Raw genomic sequence first — 20,000 nt, forward strand, 5'->3', positions numbered from 1 at the left:
TATTTATTTCATCATAACATGGCTCCTTGATCTTGCCTCTTGCTTTTATATCCGTCTCATCCCCGGTTGTTTTTCATACGGAGGCCCTGTTGACATGAGACATCCGGGTACTTCTAACCATCCTAAATCTGGCCACAAGAATCAGGACATCCTAAATCTTTTTTCTACCAAACTAGATAGTAGATATTGTGGGGATTAGAACGCAGGGTGTGTGTGTGTGTGTGTGAGTGAGTGAGTGAGTGAGTGAGTGAGTGAGTGAGTGAGTGAGTGAGTGAGTGAGTGAGTGAGTGAGTGAGTGAGTGAGTGAGTGAGTGAGTGAGTGAGTGAGTGAGTGAGTGAGTGAGTGAGTGAGTGAGTGAGTGAGTGAGTGAGTGAGTGAGTGAGTGAGTGAGTGAGTGAGTGAGTGAGCGTGCGTGCGTGCGTGCGTGCGTGCGTGCGTGCGTGCGTGCGTGCGTGCGTGCGTGTGTGTGTGTGTAAAGTATGGGGGGTTGAAACACAGCCAGAGTTTGTATAGAGCTGGTCAAAGCGTCCTTCATAGGGACCAGAGGGAGTTATAACTGCTTCCCACACACAGCTGCAAGTCCAGGAAATGTTTCATGTAACTGTGTTTGTAAACTGTCCCTGTGTTCCAGTCCCCATACGGTCTGCTATTTAGTTTGGTAGGAAAAAAGATTTTACGATTTCCCGATTCGTGTGGCCATATTTATGGTATGGTTAGAAATACCCAGATGAGCCTACTACATCCTGTTGTGAAGAGGACTGAGTCATAGAGTCTCAGTCCTCTTCACAGCAGACCCGGGTTAGAATCCAGCCCGGGTCGTTCTCTGTCTGTCTGTCTGTCTGTCTGTCTGTCTGTCTGTCTGTCTGTCTGTCTGTCTGTCTGTCTGTCTGTCTGTCTGTCTGTCTGTCTGTCTGTCTGTCTGTCCTCTTCACAGCAGACCCGGGTTAGAATCCAGCCCGGGTCGTTCTCTGTCTGTCTGTCTGTCTGTCTGTCTGTCTGTCTGTCTGTCTGTCTGTCTGTCTGTCTGTCTGTCTGTCCTCTTCACAGCAGACCCGGGTTAGAATCCAGCCCGGGTCGTTCTCTGTCTGTCTGTCTGTCTGTCTGTCTGTCTGTCTGTCTGTCTGTCTGTCTGTCTGTCTGTCTGTCCTCTTCACAGCAGACCCGGGTTAGAATCCAGCCCGGGTCGTTCTCTGCATGTCATTCCCCTCTCTGTCTGTCTGTCTGTCTGTCTGTCTGTCTGTCTGTCTGTCTGTCTGTCTGTCTGTCTGTCCTCTTCACAGCAGACCCGGGTTAGAATCCAGCCCGGGTCGTTCTCTGCATGTCATTCCCCTCTCTGTCACATTTCATGCAACAAAAAAAAAGCAAAAATACCCAAAAATTATCTTTAAAGAGGACCTATGATGCTTTTTGACTTTTATGACCTATAAACGTTGTTATGATGATTCATAGTCATGCTTAACCATACTAAATTATCAAATAATGACTTACATGCATTTCGACGTATTCCCTGCTGACCGTCTGGGGTGTCTGTGCCGAGCACTAAACACTATTCTAGCCAGTCGAGAAGTCACGTCTTCAAAGCAGTCTACCCTTTCATAATTTGTGACGTCGCATAAAAATTTGTGACGTGACCACGCGGATGTTTCCATGTGTGGTAATGCTGTCACTTCCCTGTTCGCGTCTGCCTCGCGCCCTTATAGGTCCATGCTCGCGCTTCCTGCCACTGAAAGTGTTCCGGAAGGAAGGTAACCAATCACAACGGAGTGGGGTTTGCAGGAGGGGGGGAGGGGAGCGGAGATGGCCGATGCACAGGCGGAGGGAGCGGAGATTGCCGAAGCACACACACTCAAGTGTTGACAGGACGTGCTGGATCGCCAAAATAAGAGAAAGAGCTTCCCGAAAATCTACATAGTTTTTTGTGATGTGATTCGTGTCAGGTTGCTCTATAGCAGTGTAAAACAAGAAATTAAGACCAGAAAAGTAGTATAATAGGTCCTCTTTAACATTTAAAAAAAAAGATTGATAGATTAATAGATAGATAGATAGATAGATAGATAGACAGACAGACAGACAGACAGACAGACAGACAGACAGACAGACAGACAGACAGACAGACAGACAGACAGACAGACAGACCTGTAGAAAGGACAGGTCCTGGGTTTCCAGTGTGTAGGTGATTTCCAGATTCTCCAGAACCACGGAGCAGTTAGAATACATCCGCACCATGTTGTCATAGTGATGCTCTCGGGTCCCTAGCAACGTCAGCTGGTTACTCATCCCCTGACACACTGAGAGACAGACAGGCAGACAGACAGGGAGGGAGACAGGGAGGGAGGGAGACAGGCAGGGAGGGAGGGAGACAGGCAGGGAGGGAGACAGACAGGCAGGCAGGGAGGGAGGGAGGGAAAGAGGGAGGGAGGGAGGGAGGGAGGGAGACAGGCAGGGAGGGAGGGAGACAGGCAGACAGGCAGACAGACAGACAGGCAGACAGACAGGGAGGGAGGGAGGGAGGGAGGGAAACAGACATACAGACAGACAGGGAGACAGGGAGGGAGGGAGGGAGGGAGAGAGACAGGGAGACAAAATGTTATTGCAGTTCTGTATTAATTTTTGAAAATTGAAAACTGAAAATGATACCAAATGAAATCTGCCTCCTGCATCAGGAGGAGATGTCGTGACTGTAGCTACTCTGTTAAAATATAAATAACCAAATCTCTGACCCAGTGATAAGACTGTGGGCTCTCACAGTAACATCCCAATAACTCAGGTTAACCAGGAAACTCAGTTGTGTTTCTAGATAAGGACCATGACGTACAGACGGGGGAGGAATCAGGATTTTGTCATTTTGGGGCCAAAGGGAAACACTGTCTCAGAGCCTTCTACATTTAATTTTTTAATTTAAACCTTTATTGTTCCAGATAAAACATTAAGAACCGTTTCTTATTTACAATATTGATCTGGTCCAAGAGGCCCCACTAGGAGTAAAGGTATAAATAACAAATACACAAGCATGACTCACTTAGACAGATATAAAACGGATGTACAAATGCACTTATGCCTATGTACAGTAACACAATAGAAAACACTAAAGCACTAAAAACTAGTCGGGACGGGCGTAGAGGTCTGGACAGGGTGTAATAAATAAGAAACAATACAAAAATGAAACGAATGTATGCGTGTGTGCGTGCGAGCATGTGTATGGGAGCGGATGCATGTGTCTGGGTGAAAAAAAATAAAAAAAATAAATGATATATTGTGTGTGAAGGGTGTATGCAAGTGAGAAACAGTGGAATCATCCCTGGTCCTACCACTTTTTCAAAACATATTTATCTCAGAAAAACAGGTGTAACTTATTTTCTTTAAATTCAAATCGCTGTCTTTATTAAAACATAAAAGCTAGTGCTGCCATACGATTTAAATATTTAATCGCGATTAATTGCATTAATGTCATAGTTAACTTGCAATTAATCGAACATGTTTATCTATTCTAAATGTCCCTTGATTTCTTTTTGTCGCATTAGTTTTTCTCATTTTAATTTTAATGCTCTTATCACACCCATTCTCTACAACCTTGTAATTCAGTGTAGGCTTATTTTTGTTTTTAATATCATAAATTTCCAATTCAGTGCAAATAGCCCACAAAGTTAGATTTAGTAGTGTTCATAAAACACAGGCTTTTCCCCTCTGCCTGATGTAAATCATTTGGTCTGAGTTGGCGTGGATTCAGACCAGAGCAAAGGCATTGAGAAAAACTATCTATCTATCTATCTATCTATCTATCTATCTATCTATCTATCTATCTATCTATCTATCTATCTATCTATCTATCTATCTATCTATCTATCTATCTATCTATCTATCTATCTATCTATCTATCTATCTATCTATCTATCTATCTATCTATCTATCTATCTATCTATCTATCTATCTATCTATCTATCTATCTATCTATCCATCCATCCATCCATCCATCCATCCATCCATCCATCCATCCATCCATCCATCCATCCATCCATCCATCCATCCATCCATCCATCCATCCATCCATCTATCTATCTATCTATCTATCTATCTATCTATCTATCTATCTATCTATCAAGAAAAACTATATAAAAATAGCATTCTTTCTTTACACTGATGGTCTCGTTTGCTGTTACATGTAATTTATGATCATCAGAGGAAAAATGAGACTGTTTCAGAAATATTTAAAAGTTCCTCGTAGGTTGAAATACGCTAAGGTGTAACCACGACTAACTCTTCCAGTTCCACGTGGTGTGAAGTCATGACCAAAGGATTCTTTCTTTCTTTAAAAATGCCACCGAACGCCGAAGCCCCACTCACACTCACACACACACACACGCACACACACACACACACACACTCTCACTCACACACACACACACACACAGCAGAAATGCCACCGGACGGGATCTGGAATAATGTATTTAGAGAAACGGTGTGAACAGGGTGTGACACCAGTTCAAAGGAGAACGAGTTGATCAGCAGCTTTTGACACAACGCTCACCTCACCAAGGAATCCAACCAGACCGGATACTGTCTGTGTGTGTCTGTGTGTGTGTGTGTGTGTGTGTGTGTGTGTGTGTGTGTGTGTGTGTGTGTGTGTGTGTGTGTGTGTGTGTGTGTGTGTGTGTGTGTGTGTGTGTGTGTTTGTGTTTTGGTTGAAAAGTTTTTTTTTCATTGTAACATGATCAATGATGGTAAAGTAGCAGCCTTACACATCTGAAGCAAACTCTAAAGAATTCACACACACACACACACACACACACACACACACACACACACACACACACACACACACACACACACACACACACACACCTTTCTCTCAATCTTTTCATAATAACAATCCAACCACTGATTATAGAAGTGTGATGCAACAATGTAAATATATAATTAACATTATATAATAATAGCAGTCATTTTAAAGTTGATCAAACTAATACTTTCTTCTTGACCTCCTCCCACTCATTTATCCCTGTAGTCTCTCTCTCTCTCTCTCTCTCTCTCTTTCTATCTCCCTCTCTCCCCCTCTCTCTCTGTCTCTCTCTTTCTATCTCCCTCTCTCTCTCTCTCCCTCTCTCTCTGTCTCTCTCTCCATCCCTCTCCCTCTCTCTCTCTCTCTCTCTCTCTCCCTCTATCTCTCTCTCTCTCCCTCCCTCCCTCTCTCTCTCTCTCTCTCTGTCTATCTCCCTCTCGCCCTCTCTCTCTGTCTCTCTCTCTCCGTCCCTCCCTCTCTCCCTCCCTCTGTCTCTCTCTACCTCCCTCTGTCTCTCTCTCTCCGTCCCTCCCTCTCTCCCTCCCTCTGTCTCTCCCTCTCTCCCTCCCTCTCTCCCTCTCTCTCTCCCTCCCTCTCTCCCTCCCTCTCTTCCTGTCTTCAAATACACAACATTGTTAACCCTTTAATGACCAAAGACTATATTTAGCATGTTGTGGAAAAAGCCCAACATTTAGATGTTTGATGAAAAAAAATATGTATCATTCTTTCATCGGTCGTAAAATGAGATTTCCGGGGGGCGCCCTTAGCTCAGTTGGTAGGGCGTCCCCCCCCCCTCCCCCATGGGCCTCGGCCAGCAGCGGACCCGGGTTCGATTCCAGCCCGCGGTCGTTCTCTGCATGTCACTCCCCTCTCTGCCCCATTTCAACTCTGTCTCTACACTATCAATAAAGCATAAAAATAATGCCAAAAAAATTAATATTACCACTGGATTTATTTAGCAAATTGCAGCAATCAAGAGATATTAAAGGGTCAGTGTGTAGTTTAAAGGGTCACTGTGTAGTTTCAGAGGAGGGGGTTTGTTTACATTCACAGAGCCTGCAGTTAGTTTACTAAACATATTTTCTCTACATGTAATTCTTAGTATTGAATAATTCTATCATCATAAATAAAATTATTTTGAGGAACCTGGAACCAAACGTAAGACTATAATATGTTTGTAAACCAAACTGTGGGCCCTGCTGCTGTAAACAACAACAACAGTGAAACAGTAACTTTTCAGGAAGCTTTCTAACTTCAAACAGTGTTCCAGGGATCACATTTTCCTGTGAGGAAAGTTTGTTTATTCAGTTATCATGAGAATAAACCTTAGAAAATGTTTCACTTCTCTGACACACACAAAGTTACATAGTGCTACTTTAAATCCTCCTGAACAGTGTGTGTGCGTGTGGTTGCGTGTGGTTGTGTGTGTGTGTGTGTGTGTGTGTGTGTGTGTGTGTGTGTGTGTGTGTGTGTGTGTGTGTGTGTGTGTGTGTGTGTGTGTGAAGTGAAGTGAAGTGTAAGTGCAGATATATAAACTAATACATGATATAACACTCGCTTCATTTAATATGAAAAAACTTTCTCACGGTAAAATCAACTGGCAAATCAATGAGGCTTAATCTGTCATCTTAAGCCAGGAGACACTGGAAGTTATGACGTCACTGGTTCAATTTATGTAACACACACACACACACACACACACACACACACACACACACACACACACACACACACACACACACATACATCGAGAACTGTTTGTTCAGGAACCGGTCTGATATGTTAGATTTTTTCCTGGACTACTTGCCCAGCGATTCTATGGAACACTGCACGTGAAAAGAATCATGAAAAGTGTGTGTGTGTGTGTGTGTGTGTGTGTGTGTGTGTGTGTGTGTGTGTGTGTGTGTGTGTGTGTGTGTGTGTGTGTGTGTGTGTGTGTGTGTGTATGAGTGTGTGTGTGTGTGTGTGTGTGTGTGTGTGTGTGTGTGTGTGTGTGTGTGTGTGTGTGTGTGTGTGTGTGTGTGTGTGTGTGTGTGTGTGTGAACGTGCTAGCCTCTTTCTGGGACATATGTATGAGAAAAAAACAGTGCACACACAGTACAGGCAGGTAGCAGATCATGAGGAGATATTCACTGATTTAGACAACAAGCGTTCTTTGATAATAATTTGAACGTGAAGTTTTATTTTTTAAGATATTTTTTTTGTCATTTTTATGCTTTATTGATAGTGTAGAGACAGAGTTGAAATGGGGCAGAGAGGGGAGTGACATGCAGAGAACGACCGCGGGCTGGAATCGAACCCGGGTCCGCTGCTGGCTGAGGCCCATGGGGGGGGGGGGAGGGGACGCCCTACCAACTGAGCTAAGGGCGCCCCCATTTGAACGTGAAGTTAATAAGTTACACAAAGGTCTGACTGAAATAAATGACTAAATCCGCTAGTATGTTTTTTTGTTTTTGTAAAACGGAACATTTCGAAAATCTTCCAACCCCTGTGTGTGTGTGTGTGTGTGTGTGTGTGTGTGTGTGTGTGTGTGTGTGTGTGTGTGTGTGTGTGCGTGCGTGTGTGTGTGTGTGTGTGTGTGTGTGTGTGTGTGTGTGTGTGTGTATGTGTGTGTGTGTGTGTGTGTGTGGTTAGACAAACTGTTCCAACTTTCAGGGTCAAAATGTCGTATGCATCACTGTCTACAGCAGGTCGTTTACCTCTCTCATTTCTTTCTCAATACTTCCCTCGTGTTTAAAGTGTCTACAAGGAACTTTCAGTGTGTGTTAATTCTAGCGCCCCCCTGTGGACAGAAGCGGTAGTGTTTTTACTACGCCAGCTGTTGTTCCTGGGTGAGCGTATACCCATGACAAAGGCATTAAGAAAAACTATATAAAAATAGCATTCTTTGCACTGATGGTCTCGTTTGCTGTTACATGTAATTTATGATCATCAGAGGAACAATTAGACTGTTTCAGAAATATTTAAAAGTTCCTTGTAGCTTCTTTAACTACCACTTTATGTTTTGCGGTCTAAGCATATATTTTCTGTAGGCCTATAACGCGTAAAAATATAGATTGCAACATCATTTGGCAAATTAACAAGTCCCAACAAGCACACAGGAGCGTTTAACGATGTTACACACACACACACACACACACACACACACACACACACACACACACACACACACACACACACACACATCAATTAAAAGTTTAAATATTTTTACATTGTATTTTTTAATTGTACTCTTATTCTAGTTTTACTGTGAGCAATCCGTAAACAAACTGAAAATAGAGATAAATAAATATATGGATAGACAGACAGACAGACAGACAGACAGACAGACAGACACACACACACACACACACACACACACACACACACACACACACACACACACACACACACACACACACACACACAAAACGTTATCTCATCTTCATATCATTACGGCATCAGGAAACAGCCGTGAGATAACTGATTCTAAGAAGATCCCGTGGCTGACAGGAACAAAGGAGGGACATTTTTAGTTTCACCGTAGGCGTTTGAGTGAAGCAACAAGGTGAAGCGTGTGTCACTTAGGAATCTGCTACTGTTCCTTAACCTTTCTGTAAACGTTCTGACACACACACACACACACACACACACACACACACACACACACACACACACACACACACTCACACACACACACTCACACACACACACAATGAAATGTGTGGGAGTAATCAATCAATTTACTGTAACTGTTAAGTTTGCTACAGTTTGCTGCTGTCAGTCATATGTGTCTTAATCACTGCACCAGCTCAAGTATAAATCTGTTTCACAACTTTAGAAAGATTTAGGGAGCGATAACACACACACACACACACACACACGTTTGTACGGCTATACTTGTGAGGACATTCATCGACATAATGCATTCCCTAGCCCCTTACCCTAACCCTAACCATCCAAACTAAATGCCTAACCCCAACCCTTACACTAACCCTAACATAAACCTAATTCATACCTGAACCTTAAAACCTAGTGTTAACCCTCAAACAGCCCTTTAAAGGCCTGTCCTTAAAACCTAGTGTTAACCCTCAAACAGCCCTTTAAAGGCCTGTCCTTAAAACCTAGTGTTAACCCTCAAATAGCCCTTTAAAGGCCTGTCCTTGAAACCTAGTGTTAACCCTCAAACAGCCCTTTAAAGGCCTGTCCTTAAAACCTAGTGTTAACCCTCAAACAGCCCTTTAAAGGCCTGTCCCAAAGGGAGAACCGGACAAAATGTCCTCACTCTTAAGCCAGGTCTAAGACTCAAATTGGTTCTCACAAAAATAGTTGTAGGCTACAAGAACACACACACACACACACAGACACACACACACACAGACACACAGAGACACACACACACACAGACACACACAGTCTCTCAGAGGAAAGCTATGCGCTGGCTGAGGCAGGTCTCTGTGTCACTATTGAATTAGCTGTAATGAGCTCAGACTGTTGACAGAGTTCCATAATAACCGTCACTCAGTCAACATGTTGTTTTATTTCTTTGTCGTCAAATCATCTGCCTGAAGGACCCTACAGCTTGATTACCCAACCCTGTGTGTGTGTGTGTGTGTGTGTGTGTGTGTGTGTGTGTGTGTGTGTGTGTGCCAAACAGATTTAGTTTGTCCCAATACATGATGTCAGATGCAGCATGCTGAAAAATACCCAGATGTCCTACTACATCCGGTGGTGATTTTTTTTTTTAGTGTTGAAACCAGCAGCTTTATGGAGGTTCTGACCCACAATCCACTGCAGCAGAAGTTACACATCACATGGACTGAGCCTCCCAGTGAAAACAACCAGCGATGAGACGGATATATAAGCAAGAGGCAAGTTCAAGGAGCCATGTTAGGATGAAATAAATAAGTTAAAGTATGTCCCAATTGTAGCATGGGGCAATATCCAGAAATAAAGGACTGTACAGGTAGAATGCTATAAATTGTATATATAAAGCTCTGGAAAAAAAAATAAAAGACCAGTCTGGATTTTTCTTAAATCTTCATCTCTACATAACTTATCAAAAAAATGCTCTTAATGAAAAGATTTACTGGAATTTGGTAGAAATGTTGTCAGTAGTTTATAATATAAAACCAAAATGTTCATTCTACTCAAACATATGCCTCTAAAGAGTAAAACGAGAGACACTGAATATTTGGAGTGGTCTCTTAGATTTTTTCCAGAGCTGTATATACAGCATATATAAAATGTGTGTGTGTTAACATCAATTCTTACAGGACAAATGAGTTCAACCAAGATACAGTAAGAGCTTGAGTCAAAAACGCCTAAATGTAAATCAATGGGCAAATCATTTGGCCAATTATCTCTCTCAGTGCACAGGTACACACCTATGGAATTCTCTACCATCAGAGATTAAATCCCAAACAGAACTAAAGAGTTTTAGTGTGAAAGTTAAACAGTGGCTCAAGCAGCAGCAGAAATGTGAACATTAACGTCTCTCAAGTTATTTTAATAGAGCACTTTACTAATGTTTAATGCTAAATTTAATTGTGTTTTAATCTGAAATGTATAACTACAGCTGTGTGTATTGACTCATGGTACCTATTAATTGTATTATTCACTGTATCTCTATCACTGCATTTATTGTATTTAGTATCTTTGATTGTATTTTAAAGCCTGACCCAGGGACAAAGACTGCAAATTAGCTGAAGCTAGACGTCTTATATGCATCACATTTTCCCATTTTTTTGTGGCAATGTTGTATGTATTGTCCCTGTCAAATAAACATTAAAATAAAATCAATGGTTGTGATGTGTGACCTGCAGTGACTTTGCCTCAAGCGGGAAATATGAACAAATCAAAATCAATCATCGTTTCAAACGCTCGATAAAGCGACAGATTTTAAAATGTCCGTTAAGTGTTTTTATTGATATTTCCACAGACAGGCAGACAACACAATCTCTCTCTCTCTCTCTCTCTCTCTCACTCTCCCTCTCTATCTCTCTCTCTCTCTCTATCTCTCTCTCTCTCTCTCTCTCTCTCTCTCTCTCTCTATGTATATACAGCTCAGGAAAAAATTAAGAGACCACTCCAAATGTTCAGTGTCTCTAGTTTTACTCTTTAGAGGCATATGTTTGAGTAGAATGAACATTTTGGTTTTATGATATAAACTACTGACAACATTTCTACTAAATTCACAATAAGAATATTGTCATTAAAGAGCATTTTCAATAAGTAATGTAGAGATAAAGATTGAAGAAAAAATCCAGACTGGTCTCTTAATTTTCCCGGGGCTGTATATATATAAGGGTCAATAGCAGGATAAACTGGGGTAGAATATTGGGCACATTTTGTATGTGTGCAACCCACATACTCAACTTAACTGTTTATCCCACAAATGCATTTTCCTGACAATTGTGCCTCCATTTGAAAGTGAAATAAACATTCTCTGGCACTTTCTATATATGGAGAAAATCCGTTATGAGATTTCAGGAAAAGCAGAGAAGTTTAAACAGATATGTCAGCCTCTCCTGGACTATATAACAGCACTGAAGGGACCTACATGACACCTCGTTGACTTTTTATTTTCTGCTTAACATTTACCTTTTAGTTTAAACAATGTCCTTAGAAACCTGTAAATTAGAGTATGCCATGTTAGCTGTTTGTTTTATTTTGTCTTTTGTTTGTGTGTTCACTTTTTCAGTTGTGTGTGTTTGTGTTCTTTAAAGTCAAGTCAAGTCAAGTCAAGTTTATTTATATAGCACATTTACAGACGGCTAAGCCCCACCAAAGTGCTTCACATAAAGAACAATTAGTGCATTAAAAACAGGATTTAACACAATTAAAAAGAAATAAATAAGAAAATAAAAACAACATCAACACAGAGGTTAAAACGACAATGCCTGCAGGAGTAGTCTAGTGGAAGGCAAGAGAGAAGAGGTGGGTTTTTAAAAGTGATTTAAAAACATTTAGGGACTGTGCTGCACGGATGTGGAGGGGAAGGCTGTTCCAGAGCCTGGGGGCTGCGACCGCAAAGGCTCTGTCACCCCTGGTCTTTAGCCTGGATCTGGGCACCTCAAGCAGCAGTTGGTCAGCTGACCGTAGTGCTCTGGTGTGGGTGAGGTGGTGTAGGAGGTCAGAGAGGTAAGTAGGGGCCAGACCATGGAGGGATTTGAAAACGGTTAGAAGGAGTTTGAAGTCAATACGGTGACGGATGGGAAGCCAGTGGAGTGATGCAAGGACCGGGGTGATGTGATCACGTTTTTTGGTGCAGGTGAGGAGTCGGGCGGCAGAGTTTTGGACCAACTGCAGGCGGCGAAGCTGCAATTGATCCATGCCAGTGTAGAGGGCGTTACAATAGTCCAGCTGTGATGTGATGAAAGCGTGAATAGCTCTCTCCAGGTCACTCCGAGGCAGGTATGATTTTAGCTTGGCTAGTGTTCTCAGGTGGTAAAAACTTCTCTTAACAACTCCACTGACCTGTTTCTCAAATTTAAAAGCGCTGTCGAATATCACGCCAAGATTTCTGACCGAGGGCTTGATGTTGGATGCAAGGGGACCTAGGACATCGGTGGAGAAGGCAGGAGGGATTTTTCCAAAAATCATGACCTCCGTCTTGCTCTCATTGAGATTGAGGAAGTTTGCCGCCAACCATGATCTGATGTCAGCCAGACAATCGAGTAGTGGCTGGAGTGTAGACTGCCCATTGATTTTAAGGGGCAGATACAGTTGGATGTCATCGGCAAAGCAGTGAAAGGAAATATTATGTTTAACCAGGATTTCCCCTAGGGGTAAAATGTATAGTAGAAATAGGATGGGACCTAGTATAGAGCCCTGGGGGACCCCACAGGTGAGGGGGGCAACAGGGGAAAAGAAATCCCCAAGCAGGACAGAGAAGCTCCTGTCAGCCAGATAGCACTGAAAGAACTTCAGGGCTGTGCCTTTGATTCCAACTTGGTGTTCCAGCCTAGAGAGCAGTATCCTGTGATCCACCGTGTCGAAGGCTGCTGTGAGATCCAGGAGCACAAGGATCGCAGGGCTACCTGAGTCAACGACCAGGAGCAGGTCGTTCAGCACCCTTAGGAGAGCAGTCTCTGTGCTGTGGGCTGTTCGGAAACCAGACTGGAATTTGTCGTAGATGTTGTTGCTGGTCAGAAAAGATTTTAGCTGGACATAGACTTCACGCTCAAGGAGTTTGGACAGAAAGGGAAGTTTGGAAATCGGTCTGAAATTTGAGAGAATGGAGGGGTCGAGATTGGGTTTCTTTAGGAGAGGTTGCACTACAGCGAACTTGAAGGCAGCCGGGACACAACCAGTGGAGAGGATGGAATTGATTAATAGTAGAAGGAAGGGGGCAACTGTGTTCAAAACTGTAGGATCCTTAAGCAGACGGGAGGGTAGACAGTCAGATGGGCAGTTGGAAGGCTGCAGGTGACTGACTGCATCAGAGAGGGAGGAAAGGGTTGTGGGCTCGAACTGCTCGAGGACAGCTGGCAGGGGAAGGGGGGGAGGGAGGGGGAGGGGGGCAGAGGAGTCAGAGGGCCTGAGTGCTACAATCTTGTCTATGAAGAAGTTTAGAAAACTTTCACAGAGGGCGGGTGAGGGCACAACAGGGGATTCATTTCGGGGGTTTATGAGGGAGTTTAGGGTGTTGAAGAGAAACTGTGGTTTGTGGCTGTTTCTGGAGACCAGGGTAGAAATATACTGTGATTTGGCACTTTTTACAGCTCGTTGGTAGTCCACTAGGCAGCTTCGGAGGATTTGGAGGGACACATGGAGGTGGTCTTTCTGCCACTTGCGCTCAGCCCGCCTACAGGCTCGTCTTAGGACACGTGTTGCGTCATTGAGCCATGGTGTTAACTGGGCTTTAACCCGTTTGGGTTTGAGAGGGGCAACAGAGTCCAGGATGTCCGAGCAAGCTGAGGAGAATGCAGAGAGAAGTTGATCAGCACTACACTCAGAGCTAATACCCAGTGGCGGCCTAAATAAAAGGGAGTTGTTGAAAGCGGCCGAAAATTGCCCAGCAGTCGAGGAGTTAATTGAGCGTGAGAACTGCTTCGAGACACGAGTGGTACTAACTGAGTGTGGGACTGGCACAGTGAACAGTATTGGGGAGTGGTCTGAGAGAGACAAGGTACAGATTTCGGTAACAGAGACAGAAATACCATATGACAGCACAAGATCTAGTGTGTGACCCTTTTCGTGTGTCGGGCCGGTGACGACTTGGTTAAGGCTGAATGAATTGATGAGGTTCAGAAAGTCTCGGGTCAGAGGCTGAGACTCGCAGCAGACATGGACATTGAAGTCACCACAAATTATTATGTGGTCATACTTCACCACTAGCCCAGACAAAAAATCAGCAAAGTCATGAATGAAGTCTTTGTTGAATTTAGGAGGGCGATATACCACAGCACACAATATGGGGGAAGACATGATTAATTCAAAGAGCTGTAGCTCAAAGCTTGTAAACCCAGCGTGTGGAATCTGCCGACAGTGAAACAACGACCTGTAAACAGAGGCAATGCCTCCGCCCCTCCCAGTCGCACGGGGGGAATTCAGGAAGTAACAGTCCGGTGGAAGGAGTTCAGAGAAAGGTGTGTTTTCACCGGTAGAGAGCCAGGTCTCACACAGAAATAGAAAGTCCAGCTCCCGAGAGATAAAGAAGTCATTCAGCATGAAAGTTTTGTTCGTCAGAGACCGCACGTTGATCAACGCCATCCGGAGTGTTAGCTCGTTGCTCGCCGCTGGTCCGGTGCGCCTCAACGGGCGAAGGCTAGAGTGGACAACACCGCGACTGCGCCTACGCAGGGAGAGCCGGGTGGCCGAGCCAGGCGTGGGAACCTGAGCAGGTCGCGGTCCGATCAGCGCCGTCGGGACGGCCGGAGGGGCCGGAAGCAGCGATGGATGAGGCAGCAGAGCAGGATCGCGGCCAGGGACGGCCTCTGCGGGAGTAGCAGGCGAAACACAGGGAACAGGACGTAGGCATCGCGGCAGACGCCGGGCGGCAGCTCGATGTGAGGACAACTGGATCTTGATCTTCATCAGTAGACCTCCCCTCCTTCCTCGCCTTCTGGAACGCTTTTTGCGAGAAAAGGCCACTGGCTGGCGGCGCAGGTAAGCAGGGATACCTGACAGCACGGGAGGGGGAGAACTGGTCCAATCTCCTTGATCGGGACTAGCCGCCCAAGCCACGGGGAGTTTTAGGTTGCGGATGTTAAGCAGTGCTTGACGATCGTAGCACAGAATGGCAGAAACATCCAGATAGACACTTAGAAGCAGGGCCGTAGCAAACGATAGACAGAACGCCCGAGGCAGACGAGTCGCCGAACAGACTGGCGCCATCTTGGAGGGGACACTGTGTAACATTTTAAGTAATTTATTAGCTACAATCAATATCCTCATTCATAAATATGTCCTCATTGGTGTAAAATCACCTCTGCTGATAATCTGAACTATCCTCCTGAGCGGAGAATTACAAATATTAATATTACATTTTGTCCATTGAGAGGGTAAGTCTTATGGAGGAATCCATGTTGGTTGGAATGTCATCAGGAGCATTGTTTAAAATGTAGAATTGTTCTTGTCCTTGAAGGCCACTGTAGCTTCTGTTATTATTCTAAAGGGTTGGGGTTACCCAGGGAGCGTTGCATTCTAGAACTTTGTAGAACTTTCTTGATGATTTCATATTACACACTGCACCTTTAAAAAAAAGAGAAATAAACAGACTTTCTAACAGTATAATATTCATTGCCAATAAGCGTTGTTAAAACTAAGAAATTATCAAAACAAACACAAATGTTCTTAATTTCTTGTGCTGCGTTTATATGAACTGGTTTGACTTTTGAGATTCAAATTGAGACTCAGACATAATGTTGCCCTCAAGATGCCATGACAGGAACACAGTGGCCTTGTATCTCTGTCCACACACACACACACACACACACAAACACACACACTCACACACACACACATAGACACAGACACACACACACACACACACACACACACACACACACACACACACACACACACACAAACACACACACTCATAGACACACTCTCACACACACACACACACACACACACACACACTCACACACACACACACACACACACACACAGACAGACAGATAGACACAGACACACACACACTACACACACACACACACACACACACAGAGACTAAGACACACACACACACTCTCTCACACACACACACATAGACACACTCTCTCACACACTCATAGACACACTCTCACACACACACACACACACACACACACACACACACACACACACACACATAGACACAGACACACACACACAGACACACACACAGACTAAGACACACCCACACACACACTCACACACACACTCATAGACACACTCTCTCACACACACACACACACACACACACACACACACACACACACACACACACACACACACACACACACACACACACACACACACACACACACACACACACACACACACACATCGACACACACACACACACACACACTTCAGGAATGTCTCGACCAGCTGAGAAACGTTTGTCCTGTTGAACACACAGCAACTTTGAGCTCAAGCTTTCCACCGTCGTGAAACCTCGGACTAACACGGCCTAGACTCTGTAAACAGGTGTGTAAACAAAGCGCCCACCATAGTCAGCAACAAGCCATGTTTACAGAGCCTAGGCTGAGTATTAACACTGGATTTATTTCAGTGCACACACACAGTACAGACAGGTAGTGGATCATGAGGAGATATTCACTGATTTTGACTAAAAAGTGATTTTGACAACAAGCGTTCTCCAGAATCACTGACTACACCGTTCACTTAGGAACATGAGATGTGCCTCATTTTCAATGCGTATTGTAACAAGCCTCTACATGAAACCATCAGTAGTCTCCATGTTTATTTCATACTGGAGTCTGAAATAAAAACAATCCACACTATTCACACTTTACTTTAGTATTACCATGTAATCACCTGGTCAATGATCAAATTCCTTCGTGATTTTCTCTACTTATGACATCTATTGCAGCATGTCCGTCCTGGGAGAGGGATCCCTTACTCTGTCGACTCTCCCTGAGATTTCTTCAAATTCTTTTTATCCCGGTAAAGGGTTTTTTACTGGGAGTTTTTTCTCAGCCGAGCTAAGGGTGTAAGGGCAGGGTGTCATATTGTATCATATTGTATGAAATGTAAAGCCCACTGAGACAAATGTATTTGTGATTTTGGGCTTTACAAATAAAACTGATTTGATTTGATTTGAAATCAGACATATTCAGACATTAAACTCAAATACTTCAAATCTGTTTACCTGTGTGTAAGTTTACCCGCATATATAAGGTTTCCCCAACTGTATTAAAGCTGGGGTATGTGATTTCTGATTGGTCAAAATTAACATGAGCTGTACACTTTGACCAATTAGAGCAAGGTTCCGATTCTCTGTTCTTATTGGCTGTTGGGACTGTCCATTCACTTTGGCACGACTTTGTTGGTGTAGAGCGTGTCAGGGAGGGACCATAGGGGAGGGACCAAAGAGAACAAGTGGAGCGGTTGAGGTATTTGGATTCGAATCTCTATCCCAACTGCCATTTTCTCCCCAAATCCTCCACCCCAGCTTTAATACGTTTATGTGTTTGTGCTGACTAATGCGTAAATACATAAAACATGTCCGAAACATATTGTGCAAACTGACAACAATGTTGACTTTGATTTTTGACATTGACGGGAAAAAAAAACGGTTTGCCAATTCCTGAAGGAACATATTCCCATAAAGATCTTATCACTAAATCTGCACTGTGCAAGTGTGTATGCATGGCTGCACATGTCAGTTCAAGTGCGTGCGTGCGTGTGTGTGTGTGTGTGTGTGTGTGTGTGTGTGTGTGTGTGTGTGCGTGTGTGTGTGTCTTGCCTGCAGCAGTGTGTGTGCAGGTCAAAGCGAGACTCTGCTTGTCTTGCTTCTTCTCTCTTCACTTTATTTTTGCTCAAAGGAAAATTCCCAAAAACTTCTGAACAAACTTCTGTGATCTTTTCTTTAAAATATATATCCTCCATTGTTGACAGATTGGTTCTAGTTCACTCCCCACATGCACAAATGCACAGAAAAATCCAGCTAAAAGTTGCATTCATAGTACAACTACACTGGTAGGAATAAGGGAATTGTTTTGGTCTCGAGTAAGGTGAGAGCATGTTTTAAGATTATGAGTTCCAATCCCCATACTATCTACTATATAGTATGGAAGAAAAAATATTTAGGATGTCCCGATTCTTGTGGCCAGATTTAGTATGGTTAGAAGTACCCGGATATCCTACTACATCCGGCCGAGATTTTTAGTGTTGAAATCAGCATGCTATTTGGGCGATTCTGACCCGCAATCCAGTGCGCACCGGAAGTGACGTCACATCGACGGAGCCTCAGTATGAAAACAAACGGGGATGAGACGGATATAAAAGCAAGAGGCAAGATCAAGGACCCATGTTAGAATGAAATAAATAAGTAAAAGTTTGTCCCAATTCTAGCATACTGCATCCTAACTTGATTATTTTCATGATCAATTTTAGTATGTAGAATAGAAAAAAGAAAGAGTATGAGATTTGGAACGCAGTGATACTTTTTCTTCCCACTATAAAGCGTGCTGGTCTCTATACTGATAAATGCAGCTGTATGTAGTTGGGCATCCAGTTATCTTTGGCACGCTGCATGTATTGGGACATGATTCTTGATTTTTCAGGCATCCTAAATAGTATGGAAGAATGGCTAAGAAAAGCTTTTGAGGCCACTGTCATGCTCGGTTTAGCTCTGAACAGGAATCATAATATTCTTCAGAATTCTGTGTTTTCAATGTGTAACTACAACACCTGCATACAAACAAGCTATTGCATCTATATGTACGTCCAGGTGCATGGGGGTTGGTGTGAGTCGACTATACGGATAGATGGGATTTTACTGTAAACCATGTCGACAGATGGTGAGAGTTATAACTATATTTATTCATACCCTCATCATAATTTGGTGAGGGTATGAACGGCATTAAGAAAAACTATATAAAAATAGCATTCTTTGCACTGATGGTCTCGTTTGCTGTTACATGTACTTTATGATCATCAGAGGAAAAATGGCCTTTGTCATGGGTATACGCTCACCCAGGAACAACAGCTGGCGTGGTAAAAACACTACCGCTTTTGTCCAAAGGGGGGCGCTATAATTACCACACACTGAAAGTTCCTCGGAGCACCTTTAAAATACACAAATGACTATGAATTGGCTCTCTTTTTTTATTTCTACAGGTAAATCCCATTGAGACCGAAGACTCTTTTTCAAGGGAGACCTGTTTTCCTTTCCCACGTTACCATTCACACACACATTCATACACCGATAGCAGCAGGCTAACTATCGACATTCACGACATTTCTACAGTTCAGTCAGATTATCAGGCTCTAGCCGTCATAATATGTGATCACTAAACTGACATTTAAAGTGACTTTTGAGCTCAAATTTTGAGTGAGTGAGTGAGTGAGTGAGTGAGTGAGTGAGTGAGTGAGTGAGTGAGTGAGTAAAGGTATATTCTCATAACTGAATAAACAAACTTTCCTCACAGGAAAATGTGATCCCTGGAACACTGTTTGAAGTTAGAAAGCTTCCTGAAAAGTTACTGTTTCACTGTTGTTGTTTACAGCAGCAGGGCCCACAGTTTGGTTTACAAACATATTCTAGTCTTAACATTTGGTTCCAGGTTCCTCAAAATAATTAGATTTATGATGATAGAATTATTCAATACTAAGAATTACATGTAGAGAAAATATGTTTAGTAAACTAACTGCAGGCTCTGAGAATGTAAACAAATCCGCTAAACACGTTTTGAGACACAAGTTCACATGCAGTACTGAGCCTGTATAATCCTGCTAAGAGTTACTCAGCCCTACACACACACACACACACACACACACACACACACACACACACACACACACACACACACACACACACACACACACACACACACACACAAACACACTCACAGTTTCTCAGCTCCACTATTGACATTCTTAACATTCCAGATATGAAATCCCACAGACTTCCCTGCTGCTGTATGCAGGTCAACTCTAATCACATATTTATTAGATTTTTATAGATTAAATGTACCTGTCAATTTTATTTTTATAGACAGAAAAAGTTAAGCTTGATTTATGCTTAGTCTAAAGGTGCAGTGTGTAATATGACATCATCAA

The 20,000-nt window shown here is 43.3% G+C and overlaps 2 protein-coding genes across 10 annotated transcripts in view; one reads left to right on the top strand and one right to left on the bottom strand.

Moving 5' to 3' along the window:
* Positions 1-20,000, top strand: part of LOC307267615 (uncharacterized protein) — a 275,732-nt gene that overhangs the window by 70,291 nt on the left and 185,441 nt on the right. The gene's annotated exons all lie outside the window — the stretch shown is intronic.
* LOC307267620 (melanoma receptor tyrosine-protein kinase-like) overlaps positions 1-20,000 on the bottom strand; it is a 65,979-nt gene that overhangs the window by 34,503 nt on the left and 11,476 nt on the right. Inside the window, exon 2 of the mRNA XM_080049995.1 lies at positions 2,138-2,289. Within this exon, the coding sequence (XP_079906121.1) occupies positions 2,138-2,289 (152 nt within the window). The remainder of the gene's footprint in view (positions 1-2,137; positions 2,290-20,000) is intronic.

The sequence above is a fragment of the Ammodytes marinus genome, assembly GCF_949987685.1.
Source record: "Ammodytes marinus genome assembly, chromosome: 21".
Lineage (NCBI taxonomy): Eukaryota > Metazoa > Chordata > Actinopteri > Uranoscopiformes > Ammodytidae > Ammodytes > Ammodytes marinus.